The sequence below is a fragment of the Pistacia vera genome, unplaced genomic scaffold (genome assembly GCF_008641045.1).
Source record: "Pistacia vera cultivar Batoury unplaced genomic scaffold, PisVer_v2 Contig91, whole genome shotgun sequence".
NCBI lineage: Eukaryota > Viridiplantae > Streptophyta > Magnoliopsida > Sapindales > Anacardiaceae > Pistacia > Pistacia vera.
In genome coordinates this window covers 155,287-174,500 of record NW_022196790.1, presented here as the reverse complement: position 1 = coordinate 174,500, position 19,214 = coordinate 155,287, and the positions used below count along the sequence as shown (strand labels likewise).

Below are 19,214 nucleotides of genomic sequence, written 5' to 3'. Positions count from 1 at the left end.
AAAAGTTATTGTCAAACATAAATCAAACAAAGAATAATTCACTCATTTCTTCAATATATGTAAATAAATGTCTTTACATAAAATTATAAATACTCTCAACAAGGGGTGTTCAAAACCAGTTAACTGGTCTGAACCAGTTGCTTTTTGAGTGGGTTTTCTGGAAAATCGAACGAATTTTACTAATTTTTATTTTAGGCAAATCTGAAAATAAAAATTGGCCAATACTATTCTCTCTACCCAATTTTCTGGCAATAATTTCTTGAAAGCACCAATAGAAGACAATGCTGGTTTGCTTCCCAGGAAGCTTCAAAGAAATTTCTTTTTGGCTTTAATAAATTTCACAAACACCCCTAACGAATTTCACAAACAAGCACATTCTTCATTAACACCCTCACACATTCATGATCTCTCCTTCAAGATCTTGTTTAAGACGCCAATAAATGCAACATCGGATGAGCAACCAACCGGATTCAACTGTATTCAAAGAATTCATATAATCATCATTATAATCGTGTAATGCTGCTACTGAAAGTTACAGTAAGCGCCAATTGTCTCATTTTCTTTATAAGATATACAATGAAGGATGAATTGTAAGACGTAATCTACAACAACAATTATTTCACAACTAATGCGCTAATGTATCTAAAAAAATCTTACTGAATGAGTCGGAAGACAAAGTTAGAACTGTGGAGGTCGATGAAATTGCAGTCTGTTTCTAGTGCCGGTAGGTATATGGTTTCCCTTGGCTCCTCGGTTACTCCACTCTGCGTAGCATACTCCATTGCCATCTCATAATCCACCTGCAAATTTATCAAAAGTTAGATTCCTGGACGTTAGTCAAAAGTTATACCTAAAAGTTAATATTAAAGATGTTCAAAACAAGTTTTTTGAATTTTTGCACACCATGTAAACAAGAACTCACCTTTTCGACATGTTGACCAAGCATTTGTATGAGAGTCTCTTTCGTAACCATCCGAGAGTGTACATGTTTAAGTAGATCTGTGTCTTGTTCCTCATAACGTCGCTTCTTTGATACTTGGAATTGTGACATTTCTTTCAAAACATTGTATATAGCACCTGCAGCATCAGGTATATACCTGCCAGTTGACAGAAATTTTATCACAGTTTGTACAAACATAAAGAAAAAAATTAAGCCTACCACTGGGCACAGCAAACAGACAGTAATTGGAGTTACTTGCTCAAGTTCCGTTTTCTCTCCTGCTGCTCCCGAGCCTGAATTTTCCTCACTATTTTCGATTTTAGCTGGTTGCAGCACTGCTGAATGGCAGTCTAGAGAGACAATGATGCGGTCAGCATACTTGTTAAATCAGTAAATGACATTTAATAAAAATGGAAAATGCTCCACCTTAACAGCGGCAGCTATCTCACGGATATCATCCCCAATATACTCCTTGCCAGTCCCTTTGAAGGGGATTTTTGTACTAACAATACTCACAAAGACGCCAATTTTGTCCTGTGTTTGGTTGATCTTGTAATTGGTCCAACTGAAATTTTTTTAGCAAAAGACAAAAAAATGTTAAATTTATATTTTTGTATCTTAGTACCAAAACCAAGAGTGAAAAAATAAACACAAGATAGAAATGCAAATAATATATTCCTAATATTCTTACTTGATTCTCTTTAGCACAGTTCTAGTGACAACATCACCGCCTTGTTCAAACAGAAGAGGGATCCGGTTTGCAAAACGAAAAATATTTAATCCCTGCAATTTATATGGAAACATCACAGATTTTAAAACACTGAAAGAGCGGAGAATAAAATTCTGATGAGCTCTTTACTATAGCAATCCAATCGTCAAGCAATAGAGTGTGGTTAAGAATGAGATGGAAATTTGGCCTTTTTTCATTTCATAAGCAGAAATACCAATTTTATCCGCTAAATGGGCTCCCAAGTGTCCCCACTCCAAACTTTCTCCGCTTTTCTGTAACTTCTGATTTTCTTTTTCTATTACTCGTGCACTCAGGAAGCCTAGATCTGCTACCTAAAGTTTTTCATTCACCAATGTAGTCTGCCATTATTTCTTTCCTAGAAAATAATTTCATTCTGTTACTGTCAAGGCTCTCTAGCACGGTGTCTCCCCTTGTTCCTCTCACACAGTAATCACACAAGTATGACAAATACTAAGGAGTAACTAGAGAAGCACTAACTTGCTTAACATCTTTTCCACCCAGACTAACACCAGCTTCCACAATGAATGGATGTCCCTCGAAAACTTGAGCGCTGTATTTATTATTAAAACAAAGAAGAGAAGTTCAGGAACGAATGTTCATGCATAACAGATAAATATGAAGTTCAAGCTGCAATTACAATTATTTTAATTAAATATCAATTATTATCCTAAAACAATATATGATAAGTAACTGGATTTAACTAAATGGGATTTCAAAACACAACCTGCCTGAATAAGTTGCAACCATGTCCGGATTCAGCTCCTTTATAATTCCTAGACGGAGATTGTATTCCCCTGCAGGACTAAGACACTGAAAACAGTTTCTTAGTAACATGCCATACCACAATATACATAATTATGGAATGAAAAGTAGAAGAAAAACTAACAAACAATAAAAAAGTTCAACAGTCAGTCTGATAAACTTAACAAAACCATGAAAGATGAGTAGCTTACATCACCACTAGGGTCATCAAATTTAGCTTGACGAAACAACTGATGGATGCGTATTATTTGCTCAGAAGTCAGGGACTTGACAGCCGTTTTTGGGCTAAACCCTGGACCCATTTCACCTACAAGAGAATTATAAAGGTGGATTTAAGTTTACTATCGAAAGATTAATGTCATAATTATCAAGCAAATGTATATTTGAGTTCATCAACTGGTTGTAACAATTTGATTGTTTTTAGCACAATCTCATGAGTCATACAATTTCAGGCCAAGTGCAATTAGTAAGCCAATCTTCCTAACAAATGTATACTATAAAACTACATTCTAAATTAATGGTAAATAAGGAAAAACGAATAAAACCTTTGAGATTCTGCATGTGAATAGTGGAACATTGGAATAATACAACTCAAATTCTAACTTGCATCACGAAGAGACAAGATAAACTCGCAAAATTTTTACCAATTAATCTTTCAGCAAGGGATTTCCCTATATTTACAAATTCATGCTGAAGAAACTGCAGGAGATTCTGTTTCAAAGTTTCTGCAATGAGACGTTTGATTAGAAGTAAATCAACTGAAGATGGATGGTGCTTGGTCTCAACAGGAACTGGAGGCATCGCATCTGTTCTCCGTGAAAATCTAATGGTGATGTTTTGTTTACTGCACCAAAATGGAAGTAAGAAATTGAACATACAGATCTGATTTTCATGTGCGCACACATGCAAGAGAGAGAAATAACATACTCAGATACATCTGGATCTGGCACATATTTGAATATAAATTCAGCGTAAGGCGTGATAACAGCCATTTGTCGCATGTAATGCAATATCTTAGACTGCATGTATAGGAAATAAATAAAATAAAAAATACTACCAGTTAGCTAGCCAAATAACTTCTGTTGGCATGATGATAGTGAATCACAGAACTTAAGAAAGCTAAAGGAAATTCGGAAATGCAATAATTAACAATACAAGAACCAATGATATATACATACTCGGTAAGTTGTCCAATTTCCCTCAATAACCACTTGAACTTCAGCTCCATGCCATTTATACTTGTTGTCTCGTTTTTCATGCTTATGAATATTAGGAATGTTCCTGAAATCATTTTTAAGAGCATCGTCATGATAATGCCGAGAACCAAGTATTTTCTGAGCAATTTAGAAGGTTGTGTATGTAAAGAACCAGATATAACAATTTATATATCTGCATACTTAATACAGCACAAAAAATTGGATAGTACCAAATATATAGATAATCAGCTATGCGAGAAGATCTTAAATATCCAAATACTGCTAGTTTTTCAAGTGATTCATACCTACGTATATCTATATCCAGCTTGCAATATGAAACAAAATCTTGGCCCCTCATTGATGATGAGATCACTATTGGCAGACCTGTACTCATCTTGGACCAAATTAATGCCTGTGAAAACAAAAAAGGGATAAATTACTGCATTATTGTTACCCCAACTACCAAGAGGAGAAGTGTAGAACCACATTTAAGATTTTGCTTGCAGTGAGGTCATTATTGCAGCAGCAATTACATTTTTAGGTACGGCTCCCTTATATAACATCTATCTACAAACTCTTCATATAAAATGGAGCAATGATAGAAATGGTTGCCACCTACATGATTGGCACTAAATATTGATTTGATGGCATTTCAGGAACCTCTCAGGTAAACCCTTATAGCTAGTCTTGGTGAGGGTGCGGTTTTTATTAAAGGTTACATCCAAGACAATCACTTCAATACCTTAGGTGATGCACAAATGCAACCTCAATATTTAAATTCCATGAAAAACTTGAATGCAGCATAAACTACAGCCCAGCACCAGAAGAAGAAGTTCAAATTCAGTATTGAAACGGACAGTAAATGCACATGCAACCACATTTTGTGTGTACGAGCTGATAAATCTTATTAAATAGATGTAAAGCCAAGCCTGTTAAAAAATTACCATCTTTGCACCAAGACCAAACTTCCCTCGTGTCTGCTTCAAGCCATACTTAGTCCCAGACAAAACTGCATTCATAATTAACTTACGTCAAGCTTTAAAAAGTTCAGTTCCAAATATTTGTTACAGATCAAACATATATTTTGAATGAAATGTGAACTTGAGCTAGCAAACAACTATTATACCTCGACCAAACATATTTGGGATATCATCATGTGGCATTCCTCTTCCATTATCCTACAATAGAAATCCAATTATAATCATAACTAATATCTACGAAGAAAATTTTGAAATTTATCAGAAATTAAACTGATCGAACTGAAAGAATTAAGACAACAACCAAAAAGACAATATATGGCAGAAGAATGTTGTGATGGAAAGTAAATCATACCTTGCATGTAACCCTGAAAATTGAAGTCTCACCTCGTCCCTTCATGGCCTTGGTTGATGCAGGTTCTTGAACTTTCTTGCCAAGGGAAGCATTCATAGCCTCTCGTTCTCGTTTAAGAAAATCTTTACGTAATCGTTTCTACATGGCATGTAATAGAACACAATGAACTGAATTGTAGAAAACTCAAAGAATATAAAAGCAACAGAGTCTTTATCTTGTTTTTAATTCCATTAATGCAACAACTACAATTGCAAGTAAAAACATGCCATGTATTACCAAGGAAATCTGACAAAACGTCATAAATTAAACCATGTGACATTAATGAATGGGATTTCATTGACAAGGAACCAACTATTACAAAGTACTAATAAAGCTTGATGTAAGCTTCTCAAAAACACGTTAATGAAATCAAACACAAAAAGAAACATGCAGTACATTTGTACGAACCTCACGAGACTTAGCTGTCTCATAATCTTCATATAGTGCTTCATCAACACGCTCATGATCACAAAGACCAATCATGGCATAAAACTGAATTTTTCCTATTTCTTCACTGCAACAGCCAAGTCAATTAAGTTTGTTATAAAAATGAATTGCATACATCCAGATTTTATACAACTGTTAAGAACAGGCTAACAAGATGGTAGGCACCACATGAATTCCACTAATAAATAACAAAATTCATGTGAGTTTTCATATTTTACATTTATAATTTATGAAACTTACATTGTAACTTCTATAACAGGAAGCTCAGATATTGACTCCGCCGAATCAAGTGAATTTTCAACAAGTTCTCTCACAGTAGTGTAAAGGGATTTGCCAGGCTGAAAGTTAAACCCACCAACACACAGTGTCATACAGCAAATATCACATTAGTAAAAAAACATTTCATCCCCTTTTTCAATAACTTCTAATCTTAAATTCACTACCAAACTGCTTTTGACTGGCATCTGAAACTGAGTTAATTGATATATCTGAAAGCATGCTTATTACACTTAGCAGAGTACTAAAGTCTGAAAAACATAGAATTCACCCAAACTCCACAAATATTGTATTAAAAAAAAAAAAAAAAAAAATTATCAAAACTATTATCAAGAGCAAAAACTTTTTAGACGATCTAACATCTACCCAGTAGTTTAGATATTCCACACAATCACCTCAGAAGCAATTTGCAATTACACTATCCACTATCTTAAGATGATTTTGATCATTTATTATACAAGAAAGCCAGATGCTCATATCCTTCAAATTCTTCAATAAACACTAAATAAACTGAACAAAAGAAAGCAAAATGCTTACAAATTTCCCTCACAAAAATAGAGTAAAAATTTCATAAACTCACTAACATTATCAAATCCAGCAATGTTCTTGTTGTCTGCAAAGAACTCAGCCGGAGATTCTGCACGAACCAAAAAATCATCACTTTAGCTTTCGGAGTTCAAAATTATTAAAAACTGAGAAAACAATTTTTCATTTCAAATTTTACACTAAAATTATGATCGTAAAATTTCTGAAAACAATTAAATCAAAATTTCACACATGCATTTGAAAGAAAACGAGTGAGAAAAGGATTCCTTACTTTGCTGGAGAGCACTATACTCTGGGGGATCTCTCCGACTCCTCGGTTTGGCTTTCTTCGGTTTCTCGTCATCGGACATTTCAAAATCTTGACGAGCGACGAGCAAAATTTGTTATCTTCGAAATTTCACGGAAATTTTTGTTGATTCCTGAATTTAGGGTTTATCAGACAGTAGTGTTTCAAAATCTTGACCGGTTTGACCTCTGTATTTACAGATTTACCCATGAATTTGTTGAAGAATTGACCATTTTACCTATGACTTTATATTAATTGACTATTTTAGTTCTATAAATTTCCGTTGATAAAAATGATGTCCCAATAATCTGAACCTATAACCTGACCACGCTGGATTGGCAAATTCTGGGTATAGGGATGGGTGGAGGTTACCCGGTCCCTGCCCCCGGACACCAAATATAATCTCTGAAACCATTCTTAATCTAGAAATTTGAGGGCCAGGATGGAGTAGGTAAACCCACACGGAAGAGTCAAAATCCGTCCTTATGCACATACCAGTCCCATCCTCGAAAATTTGAACATATTTTTACTTTTTATTTTTTAAATGAAAAGAAATAAAATTGAATAATTAGAGGTGCATTGGACGGAGCAATATAAAACCACACATAATGGATTCGTTTGTTTTATTATTTTGGATAGAATTTTGAGAATAATATTATATAATTAAATAGGGGAGTATTACAAGGTAAAATTTAAAAATTAATAAAAAAAACCCCCTAGTTTGCTAATTTAACTAAACACCCCAATAAATAAATTTTTTATAAAATGACAAAAACACCCCCACCCATCCATAGTGTCAAATTCCAGTCACCACCGCTGGAAAATAGCGTTACGAAGTAGATCGATCGGATTTGGCCAGTAAGGCGTCAATATGGTATTTTCTGGCCAGATCTACAGCCAGATCTACAGCCAGATCTAGCCGTCGACGGTCGCAAAAGTCCAAATCTGGCTGGAAATGGGCAGATTGATGAATTACTGGCCAGTTCCGATCATTTATAGGCCGTTGTGATAGATTCCGACTACCACCGACGGTGGTTGCCAGAATCTAGCAAGTATGGGTGGGTGGGGGTATTTTTGTTAATTTTTAAACCTTTTTAGGGGGTATTTATTAAATTAATAAACTTAAGGGGTCTAAAAAAATTAAAAAAATATACTAATATTTCTCAAATAACAAAACAAACAAGTATTTTGGGAATATGATTGAGAATATGAGTAAAAATAATAAGTCAAACGGAACCAATACTATTTAGAGGTGGTTCCCCCGTCCTTGCCCCCGGACGCCAAATATAATACTATTTAGAGGTGTATTGGATTATCACTGGGAAGTCTTTGGGTTAACTCTTAGTCATTCTAACGTAAAAAGACAATTTTTTTTTTTTTTTTTTTTTGTGTAATTGGGAGTGTCCAAGTCAGTTTATACGCACCTTAATTAATTTTTCGAATCTTGAAGTTGACAGTTGGATACATTCCCTTAATGGTTACCCTTTATTAGCAACCTAAGTGGATCGAACTTAAGACTTCTTCAGTAATACGTCCAAGAGTCTTAGTTGATCGTTGGATTACCCAATGGTGGCTATAAAAAAAACAACAACAATTTTAAACTTTGTTTTTAGACACCAACATTATTTAAATTAAAAATATAACCCAACATATATATTACACAATTAATCAAGATGTTTGTTATGCCCGAAAAATATAAGGTTGACGTAAGGTCCAGTCAGTGTACAAAAGTCAGAACATGGGTTCACCCGCAGCTTGCTTCTGTCAGACTAGTGGCTGCGCACCAAACCTGCCAGGAGCTGTGGTGATCCCACGTGTCCAATCCCTGTGCCAAATCGCACAAATCACTATAGAAGGTGGGTAATGTGACATAAAGAAGGATTTGCACGAATAATCCCACCAACTCACAGATTTAGTGATGATTGCCTTAATCCATCCCACTATAAATTGAGAGCTCCTCTCTCATTTAAGGGATTCGCACATTTTACTCTTGATCAGCTATTCTCTCTGTAATATGAAAGCTTTCTCTTTCTTGTACCATCATTTGTAAGTCAGTTAGCTCATGTGACCTGACCTCTATCATTAATAATATAACAGTGGACGTAGGACTTGCTTCCTTAGCATCCGAACCACTTTAAAAACGCTTGTCTCATTGCATTTACTCTCATTATCCTTTATATTCACGTGTCTTCTGGGCCAGCTCAGCATTTCACACGTGCGTTTAGTTGGTGTAAAAATCACGCATCAACAGTTTAGTGCTAGAAGGAAGGCCTGATTTAGTGTTCATCCTTCATCAGGAGAATCTCTAACCCACTGGTCCTACAACAGCAAATGGCCCGTTAACTTGAACCTGAGCAAACCAATCAGGGTGCTGAAGGAACCCCCAAGTCTAGGGGGGTATCTCTTCCAAAATACCCTCAGTTCCGTAAGGTGCTGCAGGGGATACCCATCAAGTTCACAACTTGACCCTGCCATTAGAAGTTACCTCGAGAGGTTTGACAGTACTCTCCAAACGGTCAACCGAAAGCTAGATCGTTTGGACCAAAGCATGTCATCCAAGTCAGTTGGGGCGGTGCGACCGCTAAAAACGCCTGCAGGTCGTGCGAAAGCACCGTAACGGGAAATAGCCTGTGCCGCGAGCACTGCAGCACATAGACGAAAGGGTAAGCAAGTGGCAAAAAGGGGGTCTACGGGCTCCAAAGGCCAGCGAACACCAACCACGTCCCAAGCAGAATACCAGTCTCGTTAAAACTCGGGGAAAAGATGCAGCCCGAGCTGTCTCATGCGACGTCGCAGGTACACCCTAGTAAAAGTGCTGGGCGGGGTGATTCTTACCACCGCCAGCGAAATGATCCAGATCGTCATCATGCGAGAGGTTCCCACACTTCGCGGGGCAGTTCTTACCACCGTGAAGGTCATGAAAATACCCTGCACCGTTCATCGCCATCACATGCCTCTAGCCAGGGTGTGTGGAGAGTGGTCGGGACTGCCGGCTGAGGCAAAGAGGAACTCGACCTCCAGACTTTCCTCAATTGTAATCGCGAGGGTCGAACTCGCATTGTTGAAAGTAATCCCCAAGTGACTCCATTGCCACAAATTGAGGAGCTTCAGCGAGCTCTAAACCGACTAAGAGCTCAGCAAAATGAGCAAGGGCAGGTCGCATCTGCGTCCCCCTTCTCTCCCGAAGTGCTAGCCGTTCCACTCCAACCGGGATTTAGGATGCTCGACATGCGGGCGTTTGATGAAAATGCTGATCTGTAGGATCATTTATATGAATTCAATGATCTGATGGAGCTTCACCAGGTCTCGGATCTAGCAAAATGTTGTTGTTTGGCAGTGACTTTGACCTCTCATACCAAACGGTGGCTCAGGTCGCTCCCAACGGGATCGATCAGTTCGTGGCCTCAGATGAGCGTGACGTTCCTAAGGCATTTCCAAGCAAACCGAAAGTTTTCAATGTCTTTGAGCTACCTCAGCAATATAAGGCAAGAAAGGGACGAATCCCTCCAATCCTACATTGACCGTTTCCACAGAGAACTCAACAAGGTGGCTCATACTCCCGAAGAGTCTGTTCGAACTCTCATCATAGCAGGAGTTCATCCACAAACTGACCTGTGGAAAGAATTACAGGCTGAGGATGATGTTTCCCATACCAGATTCTATAACTTTGCGGAGAAGTACCTCCGGATTGAAAATTCATTGGCAGCACTCCGCCGTTGCGACCCCGACACTTCAGTAGTACGTCTGGTCAGGGGGAAAGCAGAAGAGCTAATCACAGAAGGGCCGCTGACGATCAGCAAAAAGGAAAGAAACCTCGCTACGAGCCCAAAATGTCCTATGCTCTTGTCCCTCGTCGCGATCACGACAAATGCATCTGTATCAGCTATTCTCGATAAATCCGAAGAAGCCAACTTGCTAGAGAGCCTGAGCCCATGAAAACTCCTACGACAGCCAGAAATAATAAAAAGTACTATCACTTCCATCGAGATAACATGCATCACACCGACGAGTGCCAAGCTCTCAAGCAAGCAATCGAAGAGCTCATCAAGAAGGGACATTTCAGGGAGTATATTGACGATTCAGCTCCCGCGTAAGAGAAAAGTCAAGGGGAGCAAAGAAAGAAGCGTCGTGATCGCATAGGGTATTGCAGTGTCAACCTGATCTTTGGGGGGCTGCACCTCATGAGAAACACGAGAGGTGCCCAAGAAACATATGCTCACGAGGCCCATCACGACCCAATCCATGTGATGAACATGTCGCAGCGACCATAAAAGGTTCGCAAGGAGGAGCTAATTACCTTCTCCGAAAAGGATGCAGCCCATCTGCATCATCCCCACGACGATGCTCTTGTGATCACACCCCTCATAGGGCGCCATAATGTCTGCAGGATGCTAGTGGACAACGGAAGCGTTGTGAACATACTGTTCTAGTCTGGTTTCGAAAGAATGAACTTGGATGAGGCCGACCTGAAGCCCGCGTCGATCCCTTTATATGGTTTTATAGAGGACCACTTGATTCCCAAAGGAACGATCCAACTTCCAGTCACACTGGGTGACTATAACGAAGTGACTAAGGTTATTGAGTTCTTAGTCGTGGATTACCCATCTGCCTGCAATGGAATCCTGGGGCGGCCTCTACTAAGACATTTCAAGGCAGTCACTTCGATATACCACCTCAAGATGAAGTTCCCCACCCCGACGAGGATAGGGGAAGTTAGCGAATCGCAGAGCGCATCTCACAACTGTTACATAAAAGCAGTGCAGATGGTGTGTAAAGGGAAGCATATCTCGCATGGCGTTCCCCGCCAGACTATGGCGAGTCAAATCGAGCCACAGCTTGGTCCAGCCGAGGATAATATGGAACCTCGAATTCAAGATAGCCCTTCCAGTGGGCCAGTTGAGGATTTGTCCGAAGTATCGGTCGACCTGAGTGAATCGAGCCGAGTATTAAGGATTGGGAGTAATCTCAACCCCCAGCTCGCATCCTAGCTGATCAGCTTCCTCATGGAAAAAATTGATGTGTTCACCTGGTCGCATGCAGATATGGTCGGGATAAGCCCGGATGTCATCTGCCATGTGTTGAACATCGGCAGCCAAGCCAAGCCAAGCCAGTTTGCTAAAAAAGAAAAGCGATGGATCCAGAACGATATGCTGCCTTAAAGCTAAAGCTGGATAACCTCCTCTGAAACAGGTCCATCCGAGAAGCACTCTACCCGACCTGGGTTGCCAACCCAGTTCTGGTAAAGAAGCCCAATGGCAAGTGGCAAACTTGTGTCAACTTCAGCGACCTCAATAAAGCATGCCCAAAAGACAGCTTCCCCCTTCCTAGAATAGACCAGCTCGTGGATGCCACCTCGGGGCACGAGCTACTAAGTTTTATAGACATGTACTCGGGATATAATCAAATTCTAATGTACGCGCTGGACGAAGAGCATACATCTTTTATTACAGATCGGGGACTGTACTGCTATAAAGTTATGCCCTTCGGCCTCAAGAACGCTGGCGTGACCTACCAGCGATTGGTTAACTGGATGTTCTCCGACCAGATCGGTAAGTCGATGGAGGTCTATATAGATGACATGCTGTCAAATCCCATGTCGCTGCAGATCACATAGCGCATCTCACTGAGATGTTTGATATCCTCTGACTGTACAGAATGAAACTGAATCCCCTCAAGTGTTTGTTCGGAGTATCCTCAAGCAAGTTCCAAGGATACATGGTTAACCAACAGGGAATAGAGATCAACCCCGAAAAGATCCAAGCTCTCCTAGATATGGAAAGCCCGACCAATAGGTCATAAGCCTTAATAGGCGAATAGCGGCACTAAGTCGCTTCATATCGAGGTTAACAGATCATTATTTGTCATTCTTCAACGTTCTAAAGGCTAATAAGAAGTTCAAGTGGACTTCCGAGTGTGAACAGGCGTTCCAAAGTATAAAGGAACACCTCGGGAAGCCACCTCTCCTGTCCAAGCCTCTTCCGCAAGAGATACTGCTCCTGTACCTGTCTGTCTCTCAATTTGCGGTCAGTGCAGCCTTAGTTTGGGAAGAGGAAAAGGTCCAATGGCTAGTATACTACGCAAGCAAGCGTCTGTTGGATGTTGAGATGCGGTATCCAAAAATGGAATGATTAGCCTATGCCCTGCTGATCGCTTCTAGAAAGTTGTGACCTTACTTCCACGCCCATACAATTAATGTGATGACTAATTACCCGCTCAGACAGGTCCTCCAGAAGCTAGAGGCATCTGGTAAATTGCTTAAATGGGTCATGGAATTGAGTCAGTTCGATCTGAAGTACAAGCCAAGATCGACTATGAAAGGGCAGGCTATTGCTAACTTCATCTCAGAATTCTCTTATCTTCCAAGTGAGTCAGAGCAACAGCCCAGCGAAGCCATCCAGGGAACTGCTCAGAACCTATTGACCTAGCGCCTCTACGTTGATGGATTATCGAACAGAAAGAGGGCTAGCGCAGGTTTTCTCCTTTTGAGCCCCGAAGAGGCTCGCGTTCACAGTATCCTCCAGTTCGGATTTAAGGCAACCAACAATGAGGCCGAGTATAAAGCTCTGCTCGTTGGATTGTGATTGGCCAGAGAAATGGGCACAACTGCGATCAGCATTCATAGCGACTCCATGCTGGTCATCAACCAGATCTTAGGAGAGTACCAAGCCAAGGAAGAAAATATGATCCGCTATTTGAAAGAAGCTAAGGCTACACTCGAGCCATTCAAGCACTTCGCGATCACTCAGATTCCCAGAGATAGCAACTCTGTGGCAGATGCCTTGGCAAAGATAGCCTCATCGTTGGACTCAGAAGCACCGGATAGCATTCCTGTTTGATTCATCGAGGCCACTAGTATCAGCCCAATCGAACAGGCCATGAATGTAATAGAATCAGATTCCTAGATGACTCCCATTTTCCAATACCTTAAGGATAGGACCTTGCCTGACGACAAGGTCGAGGCAAGGGTTCTGCGAACAAGATCTACTCGTTATACCCTCATTGAGGACCAGTTGTACAGGCGAGGGTTTAGCGCCCCTCTCCTCCGATGTGTAACCAGCCACGAAGCAGATTACATCATGAGGAAAATACATGAAGGGATCTGCGGTAATCACACCACCGCACGATCTCTTACGAGTAAGGTTGTTCGTCAAGGATATTATTTACCTCGAATCCAAGAAGACGCCTACAACTTTGTCAAGAGGTGTGACAAGTGCCAGCGGTTCGCGAACATACCGCGAGCTCCTTTTGACAAGCTGATAACAATGACCAGCCCCTGACCATTTTTCATGTGGGGAATCGACCTCATTGGCCCCATGCCAGTCGATAAGGGGGGAGTCAAATATGTCGTGGTCGCAGTAGATTACTTCACCAAATGGGTGGAAGCCGAGCCGCTAGCTGCAATCACGACCAGAAAGCTTAAAGACTTCATTTTCAAGAATATTGTGTACCGCTACCGAATTCCTTATACCCTCATCTCGGATAATGGAAAACACTTCGACAATGAGGAGTTTAAGCAGTTCTACGATAAGCTGGGTATCCATAAAAAATTCACCTCAGTCGCAAGACTGCAAGCAAATGGTCAAGTTAAAGTTGTCAACAAAACTATCAAGCACACCCTGAAAGCCAAACTTGGCGCAGCTAAAGGGAATTGGGCCGACGACCTCCCCAAAGTCCTATGGGCATACAGGACAACTTCGAGAACCTCTACCTTAGAAACCCCTTTTTCGCTAGCATACGGTTGCGAAGCGATGATCTTGTGTAGGTAGGAACTGGTTCGTTGCGGAGGGACTTGTACAATGAAGCCGACAACGAAGCGCTTATGAGAGCAAATCTGGACCTTGTTGAAAAACATCGCAGCAAAGCTTCACTAAGAATAGCAGCCTATTAGCAACGCGCGAAAATATTTTTTGATTCTAAGGTCAGACGAAGAGACTTCCAGGTCGACGACCTTGTATTAAAGGAAGTTCTTTTCGGTACTAGGGAACCAAGTGCGGGAGTGTTGGGACCGAACTGGAAAGGTCCATACCGCATTGACAAAGTGATAAGACCGGGACTTATCATCTCAAAAGGCTAAATGGTTCCAAAGTACCCCGAGCTCGGAATGCTAAGCATCTTCGACCTTACTATCAGTAATTCCGAACTCAGTTTTTCTTGTAAATTAATTTTTTTATCTTTGCAAGTTATTTCCTTGTAAGGTGTTATTCTGTTCGCTTGTAACAGTGCATATAATCTTGTTCATATAAATTTGTAACCTTGTTCGCATAGACTTGTTCCAATACTATAAGCAATCAGAATGTACTCATATATAATAAAGCGAATAGAAGTTGTAAAAGCAAAATGTATTTCATTAATGCTAAGAGTACAGCAGGCAATGATAAGACTATTGGCCCTAATCTGACTCCTCAAGGACCGACCTCATTGTCCTAGAGCTGGTTGGCTGGAGGTTTCTCCGAGGCATGTCCCAAACCCTCTGTCTGATCAGATTTTTGGGCGGACGCTACTGCATCATCCTCTCGCGCCATGGACAAGAGAGTGTCTCGCCAGTCCTCTAGGAGATCAGACAAATCAAGGGTTGGATTCTTTGGTCGCAAGGCATAGATAGACTCGATCGCCCATTTGACAGCCTTCTCCTCGACCTCCATTGCCTGCCTCTGCATCTCTTCAGTCAGGGAAGCAACATTCCCCTAACTTTCTTGGAGTTCAGCCTCAAGAGTTTGCTTTTACTTCTCTAAGGCGTCCCTCTCTTGTTCTATTCACCATGCCCGCGTAGTGGCCGCTTTGAGCTCCTGGTCCTTCTCTCCAACCTCCTTGGAGAGTTTGGCTATGGTCTTTTGAAGCTCTTTTATTTCCTCCCCATGCTTCTTGAGCTCGACTTTTTGGAAGTCCACCGTGCGAAGAGCTGCGTCTCTTTTGTTCAGGTATCGATTCGCTGACTCAGAGGATAGGTTCCTTTCTTCTTCAGCGGCTTCCAAACTTCGCTTGAGGTTTGCGTTCTCTTCCTTTAATGCGACCTCTCCCTTCGTAGCTCCCAGCCGAACCTTCTCCAGGGACTGTTGCATGGTAAGCAGGGCCTGCGAACAAGGAAAATAGCAAGTTTATCAAAAGAAACTAAGGGAAGTCCTCTCCAAGGGCAGTTATTTTACCTTGCTTAAGTGCTAGACAGATGTGGACATTAAATCCATGTCGCTGGATCCTACGGACTTCTTAAATGCTTCCGAAAGTTTGCACTCTAGCAGAGTGTAGACCATCGTCTGCAGGTACTCTGGCAGGTTCCCCAGCGAGTCCAGCACTGGAGTTCCTTTCTTTGCGCCTTCAGTCGAGGTCGTGTCGCCTGTCGGTTCCTTACCTAATGTAACGCCCCATTTGAGGTACGTAGTTAAGATTTGATGAATGGCTTGAATGTTTATTGATTTATCCTCATTTGAGTCTGTATGTTGTTAATATTATTTGGTTGACCCTTGGTTGAAAGGGTGTATTGGTTTGGTTGAGTGGTTGCCTTGAAAATTGTAAGACTTGGCGAAATCTTGATGTTACAATCTTTGCCGAGGCGAAGAAGAAGTTTCGCCGTGGCGATGAAGTGCTACAACCCTCGTGTAGCTACTGTAAGTTTTCGCCGGGGCGAAGAAATAACTTCGTCGTGGCAAAGACTCCGGTGAAATTTCCCTTGAGTTTTTAGAGAATTCTTCCTTTTGAGGCTCAATGACCATTCTACTCCTATATAGCAAGAAAAGTGGGGAGTGAAATGCAAGGAAATTGCATGGAGAATAGTTTGAATGGGGATGTTTTTGCAAAGAATTAAAGGGCATAGGTGGAATTTCTAAGAAGGAGTAAGGGTATAATGGGAAAGAGTGGATAAAATATGAGATGTTAAGGGTTTAGCTTTAGAAACCTTTTCATTTTCTCCCTTTTCACCGCCTCTTTCATCCTTCAATTCTCTCAAACTTTCATTCAATTTTCGAAGGATCTTTGAAGAGCTTTTGACTAGAAGTTGATACAAGTTGATCTTAAGCACTTACAGGTGAGAATCCTTACTCTAGATGTGAATTTTATTGGTGAAAAAGTAGGATCCTTATTAAGTTTGTGTTTAAGGTTTAAGAGAAAGTATCAAGCCATCAAGAGTAGAGAGCTTAAGTGGATTCTACTTGAGCCTAAGGTAAGTAAATCCACCTAATTTGTGATTTGCATGATTGAATGATGTGTAGAGATTTATATATGATTAATGCTTGGATTTTCATGTTTGAAATGAGTTGATGGATTTATGAATAAGTTTAATGTTGATTTATGAAGAAATTTCCACCATGAGAAGGGTGGATTGTGTTGATAAAAAATTGGTAGAAGAATTTGAGAGGAATATTTGAAGTGTGCTTTCTTTGCAGGATGTGTGATGATTTAAAAGAGTTGAACTCCAATTTTGGATGGTTAAGAAAGAAGTATAATTAAAGTTAGAATAAAATTTATGTATGCACACATATTGTTTGATGAAATGCCTAAAAGAAGCATGAGTAGAAGTAGAGAACCTTACTTTATGCAACATAGCATATTTGCATTTCATGAATGCATATAAGAAAGATTTTAGGCATGCGCCATCCATATGCATATGTTTAATTGAGTAATCACATAAGAAAGAAATATGAGAAATGAGAAAGAAACACTCTAAGAATAGAGATAAAGAAAAGTACTAATTCTCTTAGAATAAAGAGAAAGAAAGAATTAGTACTAGAAAATAAAATGAATAATAAGTGCTAAAGAAGAGAAAAGAGAATAGGTTGTGCGATAGGGAGTCCATGAGTGTAGAAATTATCTGCGTGTAACCGCCATGAGAGAGAGGTCTCCGCCATGAGAAAGCGGAATGAGAATGAGAAAAAGAATTCGTATAGCCATGAAAATACATGCGGATGAGGGCTATATGCGTGAGAGAGAGTACACTCACATGGCTAAGGATTCTGAATCCACGCATCAACCAAAACCGATCGGCAAAGAATAAGAATAAGAGAAGAATGGAAAGAAAAGAAAAGAGAGACAATGCATTGTTTTGCTTTAGTGTCTCATCTATGCATGGTTATGATATTCTCCATGGGTGATGAGAATAGAAAGAAACAAAAGAATAGTGAGAGCTAGAAGTAGAGAAAGAACAAGAGAGATTGAATTAGAGAAAGTGACAAGAGTACGAAAAGAATTGAAGAGTAATACACGGGTAGAAGATTTACTTACTGAGCATCTTTGTGCTCACCCCGTTGTTTTCTATGTTTTACAGGGCATAGGTGAGGACGTGGTCGAATGGACGTCGGCAAGCGGGGAGACTTGGCTGCACTGTCCACTATTTTTTAGAGTCTTTTTGTACAAATGATGTTGTACTATGTAAAGAATGTATCTATTCAGTAAAGAAAATTTTTGGGCCAAACTATTTTGATAAATATACTTGTCTTTTTATTAATACATTTTATGAATATGATAGTAGAAAGAAGTTGTTACACTCGATCTCTTCCCGACGTCTGGCTGCGACCCCCCGGGTTGATCGCCCTCAGATTCAATCTCCGACTCTTTGACTTGGATTTGCCTTCTCTTCTTCTTCGCTTGTTGAGCCGTTTTCTTTAGCCTCGGGCGAGTAGTCAATGGCTGGGAAGCCTTCACTGTTCGGAGTGGTACGTCCTCTAAAGTTCCAGCAGGTCACACCAGGGCACCCGATGTGGCACCTTAAACGGGGGGATCGGCAGGAGCCGCATCGGTCGTCTTGGCGGTCTTCGACCGCGGGAAGTTGAATTGCCTTTGTCGTAGCGGCTCTGGCGCCTTCAGAGGCATGGTCGTTGCACACAAGCATCGTTAGTCAAAGTATTTCAGTTTACGACCAGAAAAAAGTCAGTTAGCAAGACTTACTCAATGGGGATTCTAAAGAAGCGTTCGCGTTGAAAAAACCGTACTTCCGCAAATTTGCGGTCGTCATGAGCTTTTTCGTGTCGCGACTAGCCTCGGGCAGGAAGCCGAAGGTTATGATCCTCTTCGGATTGAAAAGCAGCTTTATGTTGGTCGTCTTGTTAACTGTCAGAAAAGAAACAGGTCATTAGAAATAAAACGCATTTCAAATTTAATGAATTCACCAAGGGAAAAGAGCCTACGTGGGTCATGAAAGCGGCAATGGCCGTCATAACGAAAGAAGAAAAACTTTGTTTCGTAGGCCCTCGCATTGCTAGGGTAGCTATGTATCCCCTCGGTAATAGAAGGTCGCCTGGACAAGTAATAGAAATCCTTGTCCTTGCTCTTCTTCAAGTAATATGAGTAGCCGAGCTCCAATGCGGTCAGCTCGCCCAGCCCGTTCTTGCGACACACGATGTACATGGCAACAGCAATAACATACGCGTTTGGAGTGAGCTGCATCGGCGCTATCCCGAAGTGGTCCAAGACCGACCTGACAAAAGGGTGGAATGGGATCAATCCCCCACCCTTGATGATCTCTTCGGAGATCGCAGCCAACCCACGGGATGGGTATCGCGACGAGTGGGCCATGTCGAGGAAAATGTCCTCGTCGATACCATACTGTTTTATCACCCTCGCGAGCTCTTCCCTTGTAAGTACCGAGTAGACCTCAGGGGTGATACTCGGAGCACCCTACGAGGACGAATCAGTTCCTTCCTCGGATCTGGT

At 40.8% G+C, this 19,214-nt stretch overlaps 1 protein-coding gene across 1 annotated transcript; it reads right to left on the bottom strand.

The window, feature by feature from the left end:
* Positions 1-288: 288 nt before the first annotated feature.
* Positions 289-6,756, bottom strand: LOC116119889 (DNA topoisomerase 6 subunit B-like). The gene is made up of 20 exons (XM_031405820.1): positions 6,561-6,756; positions 6,328-6,380; positions 5,708-5,805; positions 5,429-5,534; positions 4,982-5,119; positions 4,776-4,827; positions 4,594-4,658; positions 3,955-4,061; positions 3,632-3,734; positions 3,381-3,472; positions 3,098-3,297; positions 2,645-2,760; positions 2,416-2,501; positions 2,169-2,241; positions 1,632-1,723; positions 1,367-1,505; positions 1,196-1,290; positions 923-1,097; positions 658-800; positions 289-474 (listed from the first exon to the last, which is right to left on the bottom strand). The coding sequence occupies exons 1-20, from the start codon at positions 6,637-6,639 to the stop codon at positions 471-473; spliced, it is 2,016 nt and encodes a 671-aa protein (XP_031261680.1). The 5' UTR covers positions 6,640-6,756; the 3' UTR covers positions 289-470.
* Between the last annotated feature and the right edge of the window lie 12,458 nt (positions 6,757-19,214).

Excerpts from the sequence above, each read along its gene's own strand:
- LOC116119889 (XM_031405820.1), bottom strand. The coding sequence starts at position 6,639 with ATGTCCGATGACGAGAAACCGAAGAAAGCCAAACCGAGGAGTCGGAGA. Across the intron at positions 3,735-3,954 it reads CTGGATATAGATATACGTAG|GAACATTCCTAATATTCATA; the intron begins GTATGAATCACT and ends AAATGATTTCAG. Across the intron at positions 1,506-1,631 it reads ACTGTGCTAAAGAGAATCAA|TTGGACCAATTACAAGATCA; the intron begins GTAAGAATATTA and ends AAAAAATTTCAG.